General features: G+C 35.4%; 1 protein-coding gene and 1 long non-coding RNA gene across 2 annotated transcripts; both read right to left on the reverse strand.

Moving 5' to 3' along the window:
* Positions 1-1,346: 1,346 nt before the first annotated feature.
* Positions 1,347-2,006, reverse strand: LOC141680543 (secreted RxLR effector protein 161-like). The gene has a single exon (XM_074486740.1). The coding sequence runs from the start codon at positions 2,004-2,006 to the stop codon at positions 1,347-1,349; it is 660 nt and encodes a 219-aa protein (XP_074342841.1).
* An 11,600-nt stretch (positions 2,007-13,606) lies between these two features.
* LOC141676920 (uncharacterized) lies at positions 13,607-15,653 on the reverse strand. The gene is made up of 3 exons (XR_012557227.1): positions 15,428-15,653; positions 14,215-14,267; positions 13,607-14,131 (listed from the first exon to the last, which is right to left on the reverse strand). It is a non-coding gene; the product is annotated as an uncharacterized LOC141676920 (long non-coding RNA).
* Between the last annotated feature and the right edge of the window lie 428 nt (positions 15,654-16,081).

Genomic DNA, 16,081 nt, shown 5'->3' on the forward strand with positions numbered 1-16,081 from the left:
TCTTAAAATTTGTCTTAAAAAAAATATTAAAAAATAAGTGTAAAGTGTGAGTGCGTGTATATAATTGTAAGATAAAACTAGTATTTTATTTCGATACAACTTGTAATATTTTTAATTATTTTTTAAAATTGATCGATTGAAAAATATATGCTAACTATTAGCGGAAAATTTCGCTCGAATTCGGCTCGGTTCTGTTGTTCATAAACAAACTCGTGTTCAACTCGAGTTCGACTCATTTACCAGATTTGAACATCACTTTCGATTCGGTTATTTAACTCGGCTTGATTTAACTCCATTTAAACAAAACTGGGCTTAAATTTATTCATTTGCAGCTTTAAAAAGTAACGAGTAATTACATGTTATAAATTACTTACTTTGTTCTCATGTAAGAATATTTGTTTAATAGACTGGCTCAATACTTTATTAAAAAAATGTATTTTTTAACTAACTTCGATTAAATTATTCGATTTTTTTATCAATTTTTTTTATATCTTATTTTTTTTATTTCGATATTTTAAAACATAAACAATATTTTAGGTACTAGGACGATTATTTCAGTCAACTATTATTATCTTAGGCAAATACTATATTATAATATTAAGAAAAATTATATAATTTTATTAAAAGGGATAACTGAATTATATAATCAGTAAAGTTATGAATATGATACACTCCATCTGTTACGAAATAAGAGCCGTTTTGATTTTTAACATGTATGTCGAGGTGTTAAAATAAATTTAATATATTTAAAATGTTAATTTTTAATTCAGAAAAAATAAAAAATAATACACGGAGTTGTTTTCTTCTTTTTTTAGCTTAGAACACGTGCTAAATATATACTACTACCGGGAATAATATATTCCAAAGAAAAAACTAGGCTTGCGGATGTTTTTAAATTACCTAAAATTTGTTGGACCAGAGTCCCAGAGTTTCTGCAGATACAGATATATATGTATAACAGATGTATGTTCTAAAACTAAGAAAACAAAGAGATGTACTCGTTTACTACTGCTTGCATATTATTCTAAAAAAAACCCGAATACTGATATAGAGCTAATCAAATAAGATGTGATACCTACAAACTAGGAAAGCTAAAACAGAAACTCCTAACATGACCCAACTACTATTATTCAAAGCTATAGTTCCTACAATCACTCCACGTACTGTGACTAGTTCATGGTAAGACACACCCTAGTAAAACTAACGTTAACATAAATAAAATAACTAACATAAACAAATGAGTTTAGATTAAACCCAACATGTTCCCCCGTAATTTAAAGTCATTTGTTCAGACTCTTGACACCAAGCAGTTTCCTCATAACTTCGAATTTAGTGATTGTAATGCCTTAGTCATGATAGCTGCCCTCTAATTCTTTGCAAATATGGTTTATGATTATTTCTCCCTTCTCCATGCATTCACGAATGAAATGGTAACGAATATCAATGTGTTTACTACGTCCGTGAAACACCGGATTCTTAGCAAGATCGATAGCAGATTGGTTGTCTATGAACAACACCACTGGGCCATCATACTTCCCTGTTACTTGTCTCAGCAAGTTTCTCAACCAAATTGCTTGACAAGCCGCATCTGTAACAGGCATAAACTCAGCCTCGCACGATGATAACGCAACACATTTTTGTTTCTGTGAGACCCAGGTTATAAGGTTTTCATTGAGGTAGAACGCCATACCACCTGTACTTTTCCGATCATCCACATGTCCTGCTAAATCACTGTGCGAGTAGCCCATTAGCAAAGTGTTTTCTCCATTCTTCGAGTAGACCAAACCAAAGTTCAGAGTTCTTTTTATGTATCTGAGTATGCGTTTTGCAGCATTCAAATGTTGAACTGTTGGCCTTTCCATATACCTACTCACGATTCCAACGGAGTAGGCAATATCTGGGCGTGTATGGACTAAATATCTCAGCCCTCCCACCAAACTCTTAAACACAGTCGAATCAACTGGTTTTCCATCTGCGTCTTTGTTGAGTATTTCTTTAGGATCCATTGGAAACCTCATGGGATTACAATATGACATTCCAGCCTTTTCGAGAATCTTCTTTGCATAGCCCAACTATTTCAGCTCAATGAACCATGTCCCTTGCTCCATTTCTATTCCAAGATAGTACGAAAGTTTGCCCAAGTCGCTCATTTGAAATTTACTGTTCATCTGTTGTTTGAACTCCTATATGGCAGCAAGGTTTGTGCCTGTGACCAGTAGGTCATCAACATACACCCCAATGATCAAAACTTCACCATTAACACGCTTAGTAAAGACAGCTTGCTCATACGAGCATCTCACAAAACCAAATTCCTCAAGACATATAGTGAGTTTAGCATACCAAGCATGAGGTGCTTGTTTTAAACCATATAACGCCTTTAGTAATTTGTAAACTTTATGTTCCTGGCCTGCTTTGACAAAACCCTCTAGTTGAGCGACATATAGTTCTTCAAGTATTTCTCCGTTCAAGAAAGCTGGTTTGACATCAAGGTGGTGGATTTCCCACCCATTCATGGCTGACAAGGCTAGTAAAAGTCGAACAGTCTCAAGACGTGTGACCGAAGCGAATATTTCGTCAAAATCAACTCCCTGCTTCTATACATACCCTTTAGCCACAAAACATGCCTTATACTTTATGATTTCTCTAGTTGGGCTTTTTTTGATTTTATAAATCCATTTCAAACCAATGGCTTTGTGCCCCGGAGGTAGAGTCGTCAGAAACCATGTCTTATTTTCTTCGACTGGCAACATTTCCTTTTCCATAGCCTTCTTCCATGTGCATTCCTTGGCTGCTTGAGCATAATTGGTTGGTTCCTCAATACCCATCAGATACAACTCATCATCCTCAAGCTCGACTGGTTCTGTGGTATTGTAAATATCACTGAGCCTTCTGTACTTGTGCGTTTCGCTGCTTGATTCTGAATCAGAGTCCATATTTTCTGATGCTGACCTTGTTGAGGGAAAGTCTTAATCAAGATCAGCATCATGGCTAACATTTGAGAGTCTCGGTGTTTCAGGCTCATGTTCTATTGGAGCTTCATTATCAAGCAGTACAGAATGATCGAGTACATTGAAAGTTTGCAGATGTTCATGCTGAGTTTCTGCGTCTGAATTCCATGGCCATGGTTTTGATTCTTCAAACACCACATCCCTTCTAACATGTAGTGTCTCAGTCTCTGGATTATACAATCTAAAAGCCTTTGTACCTGGTTCCTACCAAGGTACTGAAGGGTTTTTAGCACATAAAAGCAACGAAAACGTAAATTTAAATCTTAAAAAAAACCGAAACCCTCCGCAGGATCCATGCGAAAAATAATATTTAATTCGTAGTTCAGTATGTTTACCTTAAGAGGCTTAACGTTAATGGAAAGATGGAGGTCTTTAATAACGATCCAAGAACGATGAACGGAAATCCCTAACAGCTGCTCCTCAAGTATGAAGCACTCCACCGGTATCCACCAAGAGTACAATATGATGGAGGAGGAAGAGGTTGAGAGAATTAGTTGCCTCCCTCTTGTTCTACTTTAGAATTAGGGTTAATTATTTGGGTTGAGGCAAATAGGGTTTATAATAGTATATTTATAGGCAAAATTTCAGCTGAATTTTTTTTATAAAATATTATTATTATTAACCCTTTAATTGATTATTCTTATTAACCAATTAACTAATAATTAAAACACCTTTTAATCATTAATCCCTTTTCTAAACACTTTAGAAAAATAATTCTCTCACTTGATTTAATTTCCAAAATTAAATTCTTAATTAATAATATTAAGAATTAATTAAATCTCATTTAATCAACTATTAAATCTGCTAATTAATTATTTATTTCATAAATAAATAATTACCAGCCATTATTAATTAATTCCTCCACCATTAAATCATTTTCTTTTATGGTGTGACCCTGTAGGTTCAATATTAAGCCGGTAGTAGAAATAAATAATAATAAAACTATTTTATCATTACTTATATAAATTCTCTAATTCATTAAATATGATTAATTAATAAATTAATTATATTTATTCTACATCGTGAGGGATACTTCTCAGCATATCGCGATTATCCGGATAATACGAATTCACTGCTTAGAATACCAAGAACCTATTCAGTGAGTAGTTACCGTACAATCAATTCCGTCTACCCTGCAATGTCACGATTAAATACAAGGCATGGAACTTGTGTCAAGCCTATCTTATTTAATCATTTGTTTTCCCATTCACTAAGCTTAGTTCTATTTAATGTAAATTAGAAACTCCTTTCTAATTTCATTCACTCTGGCCAGAGATTCCTGAACTAGCATAAGTGGATCAGCATTGAACATTCTCTTCCTTCACTGGAAGGGGTAGATCCTTTATTGATCATACACTATCTTCGTGTACAAATTCCTATACCCAGTAGAGCCCTTATAATTGTCCCTGGAGACTAAGAACTAAACCAAAGTATAGTTCAGTGTACACAAGATGACTATGATGACCTCAAGTCTAAGGATACTTGTATAACTATCACTATGTGAGCAACTGCTGACACGTGAGTGAACTCTATCAGTTGTTCAGCTGTGTGAGTCATGTTCACTGAACTTATTCTATAATAAGCACCTACATACTAGCTATAGTGTCACCACACAAATGTCTATGAGAACAGACATCCTTCATAATGAAGCAAACATAGTATGTACCGATCTTTGCAGATTACTAATTACCAGTTGGTAATCCTACGACCAAGAAATATTTAAGTTTAGAGTTATCATCTTTTAGGTCTCATTATTATGATCTCATCATAATCCATAAAAAGCTTTACTCTAAACTATGGTATATCTTATTTAAACACTTAAATAGATAAAGCCCGCAATAAAACCAAAACAAGTCTTTTATTAATATCAATGAAATCAAAACAGATTACATAAAAGTTATTCCTAAATCATCATACATGATTGGACTTAGGACACATCTCTTTCAGGTACAACATATTCTTATATTTATCATCTAGTTTTGAGAGATGTCCTTTGAAGGTCTTGACATGTGCAACACATCCAAAAACGCAAATGTGACCAACATGTGGTTTTTCCCCGCACCAAGCTTCGTATGGCGTAACACCTGAGAGTGCACGCGTAGGAAATCTGTTGAGGAGGTATGTAGCATGTTGAATAGCTTCACCCCAGAAATATAAAGGCATTTCCATTTGTTTCAACAAGCTACGTGCCATTTCCACAATTGTTCGGTTACGTCTCTCTACTACTCCGTTTTGCTATGGAGAGTAAGGAGCCGTAAGATATCGTGTAATTCCTGCCTCTTCACAATAGTTCTGGAAAGCCTTTGAGTTGAACTCCCCTCCTCTATCAGTCCTGAGAACTTTGATTTTCCTTTCTGAGTCATTTTCAACCTGCATATGAAACTTCTTAAAAGCATCAAGGGCCTCGTCTTTGTTTTTCAGCAAGTAAGTCCACATGAATCTACTGTTATCGTCAACCATTAGAAGAAAGTATTCGTTTCCAGCTGTTGTGGTGAAGAGATGGGGCCACACAGATCACCATGTACTAGATCGAGAGTCCGCTTTGCGCTGTAGCTGTCATGTGATGGAAAAGATTTACGAGTTTGTTTTGACATCAAACACTCTGTGCAGATTTCCTTGGGTTGATCAAGCAATGGCAAACCTCTCACCATCTGTGTTTTGGACATATGGGACATAGCTTTGAAATTAACATGGCCAAAACGATAGTGCCACAGCCAAGAAGGATTATCACCTTTAGACAGTAGACAGCTCTGTTTGTTGCTCTCTATCAGAATTTTATAGAGTCTGTTTATTGATTTCTTTACTTTCATGAGTAAAGTACCTTGGCTTTCATATACCCACAAATAATTTCCATTGAGTATGACCCTAAATCCATTTTCTGCAAGTTGTCCAAGATTAATTATATTGTTACACAAAGTAGGGATATAATATACCTCACTTAGTATGCGTTCACCTCCAGCTTTGCATTTCAAAACAATCGAACCTTTGCCTTTTATCAGTACTGTTGATCCATCTCCAAATCTCACTTGTCCGGTTATGCTTTAGTCCAATTCCTTGAATTTCGTTCGTTGTCCCATCATATGATTGCTTTCCCCGTTATCTAGATACCACACACTTGATTCCTTGCCTTCAATTTCCCTGGTTGCATCTAGCTTTGGTGTTACTTTTTCTTCATTTAGGAGCATCACTCATTCCTCCTTCTCTGACAACAAAAGAGCTGGTTCATCGTCATGTATTTGAGCAATGTTAACTTTCTCCTTTTGTTCCTTATCTGTTCGTGTTTTCCTGCATTCTGCCGCGTAGTGTCCGTACCCACCACAACTAAAACATTTTACTCTTGTCCTGTCACGTCCAACTCGCCCAACGCTGTCTCTGGTGCGATTTTCACTCCGATATCTTTGGCTAGAGTCATTGTTCCCCATGCTACTGCGTCTCAACCATTCTTCTTTGGTAAGTAACAACTTCCCTTCCTCCTTATCTTTCTTTATCCATTCTTCTTCAGTTAACAACAATTGGCCTGCACTTGATTCTGATTGACCACACAACCTTTCTTCATGTATTTTGAGTGAGCCCACGGCTTCCTCGATTGTCGATTGTCATATTTTCCAAATCTCCAAATTGTTCAATGGTGGAAGCAATTTATAAGAATTTGGAAGGCACTGCACGAAGCAGTTTTTTAACCACATACACTTCAGTAATTTCCTCACCCAACGCTCTGATGTTAGTCAACAGGCTATTCATCTTGATACAGAAATCATCCAATGGCACATTCTCCTTCATATTCAGCGTCTCGAACTCCGTCTTTAATGTCTGAATCTTGGTTGTTCTCACTTGTTCTGCACCTTGGTACAGAGTTTTTATCCTTTCCCACGCCTCATTTGCAGTCTTCTTCTCTGCAAGGGATAACATTGTTTCTTCGGGTATACCTTGGTAGATAGCTGTTAACGCCATTTTATCCACCTTGTCCTCGACATCTGCCTTGGGATCCTTTGGCTCTATAGCATCCCATAAACCGTAAGCTTGCATGTAAACACGCATCTTCATTGCCCAAGTAGTGTAATTCCCCTTCATCAACATGGGGTAATTCAGTGTGACCATTCCTTCTTTACTTTTGTCAGTCGTCATCCGTGACATATACTTTGGCATCCACAAGTTTCTCAAACTCTAATACCAGATTATTGGACTAGAGTCCCAGAGTTTCTGCAGATACAGATATATATGTATAACAGATGTATGTTCTAAAATTTAGAAAACAAAGAGATGTACTCGTTTACTACTGCTTGTATATTATTTTTAAAAAAAACGAATACATATATAGAGCTAATCACATAAGATGTGATACCTACAAACTAGGAAAGGTAAAACACAAACTCCCAACATGACTCAACTACTATTATTCAAAGCTATAGTTCCTACAATCACTCCACGTACTGTGACCGGTTCATGGTAAGACACACCTTGGTAAAACTAACGTTAACATAAATAAAATAACTAACATAAACAAATGAGTTTATATTAAACCCAACAAAATTAACATATTTTATTCTGTAATATTTTAAAGATAAAACTGTAAATATAAACATAATCCCTGTATGTACAAAATACTCTGGTGCTTCCTAAAATCATCCTGTGTGCCAACAATCCATATTCCAAATTATAAGTATATTTTAAACCTAAACAGATAAATGAGCTTTGAAACTATTTTTATTTAGTCTCACGACCCATTTTGGATGTGCACGTGTCACCCCGGAGAATAATTACATAACTTTAAAACCGGAGTTTGTGCGTGGGCTCGTCAGTAGAGCCGGCCAAACGAACGGGCCGTGCGTGCCGGGCCGAATATTTAACGGGCCGGTTTATTTACAATTGGAATCGCGAACGGTCCGGGTAAATAAACGGTCCGTGCCGTGCCGAGCCGGTTATTAACACAGCTGAACCGTGTACGGACCGCGAATCAGGCGAATAAAACGGTTCATTTGAACCGCCTGTTAACCGGCGAATACACACGAATACAGGCGGCGAATAGTTTATTGTTTTGTACGCCTTGAACAACAGCTAATCTGTTTCCCTTTTCCTTTTACTTTCTTTTTACTTTTTACTTTTGTTATTTACTTTTATTTTTTTCTTTGTTTTTTACAGACACGTTTTTACTATTTTTTTTTGTTTTTTTTTGTTTTGTACACATATATGTACAAATGTTAGTTTAGTTTAGTTTTTACATTTTTTCTATCTAATTTTTTTCTATTAAAAAATTAGTTTTATTACTATTATTATTATTATCCTCACATATAATAATATGCTTCCACAAAAGGGTTTGATGATGCGTATAGCAATTTGCTTGTAGATAACGATCCCCACAATTTTCTCTTTTTCAAAGCTCATCCACTTTTCTCAACTCCACAAATAGTTTTATTATTATTATTATTATAATTATCCTCAACCTCAATCAATTAATTGAACATGGCAGAAGTTGTGTGCAAGTCCAACGTTTTCTCGAATAACCGCGAATAACCGCGAGTTACAGCGATTAGGCGGGCCGAATAACCGCGGTTAGGCGGGCCGATTAATCGTTTTATAAATAATTATTCAGATACGGTTTTGGCGAGCGGTTCCGGGCCGGTTCCGGTTTCAGATTTTATAATTCGTGTTCGGCTCATGTGGATTCACGGTTAGTGCCGATTATTGAACCGGCATGTGGCGAGACGAGTCTGACGAATTTTTGGGGAGCCGAGTTACGTTCGGGCCGAGCCAAACCGCTCGTTTGGCCGGCTCTACTCGTCAGTCTCTCTCTCTCTGTTGGAGGTAATTTTCTTTAATTTCTAGTCAAATGTCTTTTTAACTTTGAACTCTTTATGTCATGAATTTTACATTTTAGTGTCATTTACTCTTGTAATTTATGAATTATTTAGGTTTTATATTGTGATTATATAAACTAGAGTTCATATTTTTGTGATGATGAGTGTGGTGTGTGTATTTATAAAGAGAGCAGGGCAATGTAGTAGGGCTCTATGTCCAACTTTTGTTCCGTTTAGCAATCAATCTCTGAGAACGTAAAAACATAAAAAAAAACCCTTAACAGTAATTCGATGAACGAAAGTAACCTGGTAGGACTCGAACTGGTAGGATTCGAACCCATGACCTGGCACGAAAGTAACCCTTAACAGTACTGCACCCCTAAGTCGAAAGTATTTTTCCACAAAGAACACTGGAGTTGCTGAATCAAAGAACACTTTAGCTTTAAGTAGGAAAACTCCGGAGACATCTTATGTTCTGTCAGCACATAGATAATCACTTAATAGCAAGATTAACTGATAAATGCGGACTTGCTGCAACATTTAAGAATATCTCTATTGATGGTGCACAATCATTGTTGGATCATAATAATTCTTAATGTCTTCCTGCAAAAACTGAGGTATACTTACTTATGGTATACAATTGTATTTACTAGGTCTATAATAATAATAACCGAAACTTGTGTATATTTTGATTTTTGTATCGTTGAAATTTATAATACAAAGCACAAATCCTGTAGAACTTCCTCAAATAGAAGGTTTGCTAAGGCTTTTAGAAGTCGATCCTTTGAATTGAAGTTCTCATGGTTTACAAAACAAAAAAAACTAGTCAACTTTGTGAGCCAGGCAAATAACGAGATGCATGGTTCATATACCGCCCCTCTGATGGTTACTAGATTAGTTCTGTTCTGGGTCAATGTAAGTTGTAACTCTTGAAGAGTGAGAGAGACACTCTCACTATTACATGGTCATGGTGTCAAATCTTCCAATATGAATAGTTAAACCGATCATTTTGGTACTCTAATGGTTGTACACTGTGTCAAATTGAATGGCTAAATTGGTAATGTGCATATAATTTATTTAATGAAATTCTTGGAAATGAATACTCGCATGTAAATTAGTCTGAACCCCTCAAACTCTTTTGTTATATAATATCATGAAAATATAGAGTTTGTGATATTACTTGAGATGGATATAATTCATGGTTTGTGCTCCTCTGCTGACTAAAGTTGCCATCTTTACTCTGCATTTTTTTTAATTGTAATTGTGATTTGTTTTCTATATTACTTTAAGTTCCCTTCTTTTTACATAATTTACTCTTCTTTATAAACTAAGCAATTCTAGTCAAATGTTAACTTTGAGCTCTTATGTCATCAATTTCACATTTTAGTCTCATCTACTCTTGTAACTTATGAATTATTTAGGTTTTATATGTTATGATATAAACTAGGGTTCAAATTTGTGATGAATGTGGGTTCATATTTGTGATGACTTATTAAGGACGTTAGGGGTGAGCTTGTTAAATTGTAAATATCCCAGCCAACTTAACTCTTCTAGGGGCGAGCTTGTGAAATTGTAAATATCCCAGCCAACTCAACTCTTATACGACAGACGATAGTCGAATGAATAAATGAGAAAGGTCATTTGGCCACTTGATTGAAAGAGAGCATGTCAATGTTGTAGTTGTAGGCTCTTTGGCGGATGCACCACTTACTAACAGGATTTGATCCGTTTAGCAATTAGTGTGTGAGGAGTGAGGACATAGAAAACCCTTAACAGGAAATCGATGAGCTAACATTACCTGGTAGGAATTGAACCTACGAGGAGACCACCTCTTCGTCTGATCTTACGAGGTGGCCACGTTTTCCTAAAGATCATGTCGGTTTTCCTGACATTTCTTTTTGCTAACTCTGTTGAAATACACTCTATAAGAAAAAGTTTTTCCCGGAATTTCTTCGATCTTCTAGACTGCTAGTTAATCAACTCAAAAATTAGGCAGGCCTGCACACCTTACTTGAGACTACTAGGGGAGGCGGTGGACTCTTTCACGAGGGAAGAAGGGGCCTAGGCAAGGATAATGACGTACACTTGAGTGGCGAAGGCAAGAGAGGCCTTACCTGTTTTTTCAGACCTTTTCGGAGTGGCTGATTAATTCTTTATAAAGTACTCTTTTCTTAGCGATGTAAAACAGTCAGCGGCTTCTTCTTGATAAGGTTTTGAACGAGAAAGCTAGAAGACATGTAAAACCTCCGGTTGCTAAACCTATTTCCAATAAGAACGTATTTAACTTATAATAGCAATATGTCACAAATAGATTCTTCAAATAAAAAAGGTATCACACCTTTTATGGTAGCCGATATTGAGACAATCTTTATAAAGGATGATACCGGGTTGGAAGTGCAGACTCCATATGCAGCAGGTTTACTGGCGGTTCTAGCTGAAAAGCTGTTGGATAAAACTAATATTATGACAATGTGTTGTGTTTAAGTTGCTTTATCAAAGAACACTGTAGCTTTAAGAGGGCAAACTCCGGAGACATATTCTGTTCTGTCAACACATAGAATTATCACTCAAAGCAAGACCAACCGATAAATGTGGACTTGCTGCAACTTTAAAGAATACCTCTATAATTAGTGATGGTGTACAATCATTGCTGGATCATAATAACTCTAGGTTCCATCCTACAAAAGCAGAGGTAAACTTAATTATATTAAAGAAGTATATTTACCACGTCTATATTAATAACTGAAACTTGTTTATCGTTTAAATTTATAATAGAAAGCACAAATCCTGTAGAACTCTCTCAAATAGCTGGTTTGCTAAGCCATTCAGAAGTCTTTCCTTTGAATTGAAATTCTCATGATTTACAGAACAAAAAAGTAGTCATTTGTGAGCCAGGAAAATCATGATAGATGCATGGTTGAAATACTGACCTCTGATGGTACTAGAATAGTTTTGTTCTCTCTTTGGGTCGAGTCGGCGTTATGTTATTAATGAGCAATTAGTAATGTGACAGACAAGTGTATGTATTATGTTTCATTTGTGATTACATATGACTAGTTATGGTGAATGTGACTCTCAAAGAGTGAGATAGACACTCTCTGTGTTACATGGTCATGGTGTTCAATCTTTTAACATCAATGGTTGAACTGAGGGTACTCTAGTGGTTTATGTGTGCACTAGTGTAAAACTTGAATGGCTAAAGTGGAAATAAGCCTATAATTAATCTACTGTAAACTCGGAAACAAATAATCGCGTGTAAATTATATTGAACCCCTCAAACTCTTTTGCTATTCAATATCAAGAGAATATACACTTTCTATTATTACTTGAGATAGACTAATTCATGGTTTCTGCTCTTCTACTGACTGAAGTTGTCATCTTTAGCCTGAACATTTTTTTGGTTATTTTTTTTGTAATTGTGATGTGCTCTTATAATTAGTTTTTAAGTCTCTTCTATATAAATGCAGGAATTTATCATTATTTTTTTTTGGGATTATGTAGATTCAACCCCAAAGTAGGGAGATGATGCTCGGTCAGGACAGTTTGAGACCAGCATTAAGAGTATGCAAGGTAGCAACTGGCAAGAAAGTAGAATAACAGCGTGAAGGTACATAGACAAACTTGCAGTTTCCAGAAGATAAACAATTCGATTAAGTTATTACATGTACCAAATATTTTCTCTATTCTCATCCAGTTATTCATCCTCTTAGTGAACTCACTGTTAATCAGTTCATTACAGTTTATGCTTCTATACAGAAAACATGAGTAAAAAATACTGTAGTACGAGGTTACTAGCTAATTTAACATCTCTAATCTGGATGGAGGTATAGCCGATGTAAGTAACTACGAGGGATACGATGTCTGTCAGATCCTCTTGTATCAACTGAATTAGCCCCTGTATCAAGGTTACTAGTCGAACCTGCACCCCTTAAAAAGTCTCAATAATATATACTTGTAGCTTAAAAAGATTTACTTCCAGCCATACGTTTCTATTTTTTTTACCAGTTGTACTATACATCTATATTTCGTTTGATAGTTTTGTTTTCTTTTTAAGAGACTAAGACCACCATATAACAAGATTTGAGGGGAAAGTGCCCCCTGCCTGCACCTTTATGTGTGTGTGTATTTGAGGGAACCTTTAGGTCCGTCATTCTATCACTAGCGAGGATAATTAGGAATGCATAATATTAATCGATGTACATAATTTCTAATAGCTATATTCAGAATTTAAAAGAGTTAAAATTTCATAGGACTATCAGAGGTTTAGCACATTTGTTTTAAAACATGAGCTGGGTACTTTATTATATTTTATAACATCTCGAAACAAATCTTTACACTGAAACTTAATTGCATGCAAGTTAACATACATAATATATACAAACTCATTATACCTACTTCTCAGATACAACACTTGCTTTTTTCTGAAACTTTTTTCACAGTATCCTGCAGCGTTCCCGTTGTAGGGTAAATCCGTTTAGTTCTTTGCTTAGGATGATACCGCACCCTACTTTCAGAGGATAAGTGGAAACTTTGTAGGGTGGCATGGTAGACTGAGCTGTGATATCTGATCTAATAAGCAAATACAAGTTTATATATTTAGACAAAATGTAACGTTCGGGTTTAAAAAATAGTTTATTTTTAAATAGATCAAACGTTATAATTTGAGACATAGAACTATTTAGAAATATAGGAGAAATATCTTGGAAACCTATTACTTTTTGGTAGCTCAAAAGAGTTATATTTGATTTAATTTTCAAATTCTCAGATCTATATGCATTATTTATATTTATAAAAAACCTAATGTTATAAGAAATATAATCCATCACAGTGTCAAACTGGTACGTAGTAACATTTGACACTCGGACTTTTACTGGATTTTTATGATGATGACTATGTAAAACAAAATATATGGTTATGCTAGGTATAAGGACAATTGATGCCATCAATATTACTAGTACTGCTTTGCGTCTATCTACTACGGAAAAAAACAAAGCTTCGAATACTGTTAATACCATAAATAGGGGTAGTAAAATAATATGCATGATATAACGAAAATATTTATATTTAGTACTATATGTACCATAATCGGTTGTGCCCCTGCCACAGTCAGTGTTACCATGCCGTTGTCCCCTGGTCTCACCACTAGCTGTGTTAATGGTACCTTGTTGGGGCTCAGTATTTGTAGTGTCATCCACCGGGAGTTCTTCGATCTCACTGATCGAACTTCTATGTGGCGCTGTTTCCACCGTCGTAACCTCTTCGATCTCATTGTTGATCGAAGGGCCCCTGTCCACCTCTAGTATAGGCTCTTCAGTGGCTACAAGAAATCTGCACCACCATATAAAACTTGATTCAATTTTTATTTAGAAAGTTCATGCATTTATTTATATCGAGTAAATATTGTCATTTACCTGCATACATAGATCATCATTCTTCTGAATAATTGGTGTAAATAAGCCCACATCTGAAAACAAATATATTTAAAGTCAGGTGGCTTATATGCGGGGATTGGACTGCATGAAGAAGAAACAAGTTGAAGCATTGCATCAATATCAAATTAGAGAAATATAATGCTCATGTTATTCTCATTGCATTTCTTTGGTCAAACATAAACCTCAAGGCCCAAGCCCTTGATGCTCTTGCTACATCAAAACCTTGACATAACAAAAATTGCAAGTCAATATTGCTTCTATTCTATCCCTGGTCTAGTTTCAATTAGCTGCTTCAACGTTTACGAACGTATATATCTTCGCGGTAAAGGCTCTACTAGGCTATTTATGTGGTGTACTTTACTAGAAATAATTTTACATCTCCCCATTACGATCTTCTTGAACTTCAATCTTTGTCTTGAGGTGAAGGCAATTACACTTTCCATTTTATCACAAATATAATATATTTATTTTTCCTCACTCTACATTCTCTGTACATGGTCTACAGCTGTGATTTTGCAATCCTAAGTACAACATTAATACAGAAATAAGTTATAGTAGTCCAGAAAGGGAGTATTAGGGAATGTTACTTGGAATTGCTATTCCGAGTTTCTTAGCTTTGTTTACAAACTCATGACAGGGTACCTAAAATCTGACCTCTCTCCCTCCTTCCCTCCCTATCTGGCCGTGGTTTTACTTTTCGCATTGATTCTTTTTGCATTTCTTTGGCTAAACCATGAGCCCTTGATGCTTTTGCTATGTCAAAACCTTGACATGACAAAAATTGCAAGTCAATACTGCTTCTGTTATATCCCTGATCTAGTTGCCAATAGCTTCTTCAACCTTTACATGAGTATATATCTTCGCAGTAAAGGCTCTACAAGGCAATATATTAGGTGTAATTTACTAGAAACAAACTTACATCTCTAGATCACCATTTTTATGAACTTCAATTTTAATCTTGAACCATTCCAATTACAATTTTTATCTGTTTGAATTTTCTTATTATCCCTACATGCTCTGTACTAAAAGTTACAGTTGCTAATTTGGAACTTTCAACTCAAGATCATTACAGAAAACAAATAATAGTAGTCCACAAGGGGAGAATGGGGGATACACGGATATTAGCTAGTTCACAAATAATAATAGTAGTCGAGATAAATCAAGAAATTAACTGATAGTATGAAGAATATACCTTGAGATGATGAACGGAACTAAACAGAGTACACAAGCTTGAGCAGAACTTTTTTTGTTGGCCGTCCTTGAGACGAACTTCTCACAGGTTGATATTTATACTATATATACTCACTCCTTTACAAAATCCTTCAACAGATCTTTGGGAAAATCCTGTACTGTACCTATGTAATTTGCTAGGGTTTCAAACCAGTGATGCAGAGAGCTAGGTGATGGAGGAGCTTTGAATTATTTATACACACATAATTTGATTTACAGCTCTTTCTGCAGCTCCTTTAGTACCCTAAATATATAGCCATGCATGAGTGCTCTCTCTGTCTTTGCTATAAACATGCATGCATATACAAATACAAGTTTGTAAAACATATTCAGAAATGACATATATGTTTTAAATATACATTTATTTGGCTCTAAGAATATTTAGTTATACATTATTTAAATTTAAAACATATATATCTTCCTTTAGTTTGAATATTATGTGAGTGGTGAACCCAAAAAGATTTTTTTTTTCTAAAAATATTTAATTCTTATGCAAATTGCAAATTAAAATAATAACTTAAGTAGGTGGGAAAGTTTGATAATAGAAATTGCACTAAAATTTGCAGCAACAAACTGACCGACTTCCATGCGCATTTTAAGAAAGCAAAATTTAGAG

The sequence above is a fragment of the Apium graveolens genome, chromosome 8 (assembly GCF_009905375.1).
Source record: "Apium graveolens cultivar Ventura chromosome 8, ASM990537v1, whole genome shotgun sequence".
Taxonomy (NCBI): domain Eukaryota; kingdom Viridiplantae; phylum Streptophyta; class Magnoliopsida; order Apiales; family Apiaceae; genus Apium; species Apium graveolens.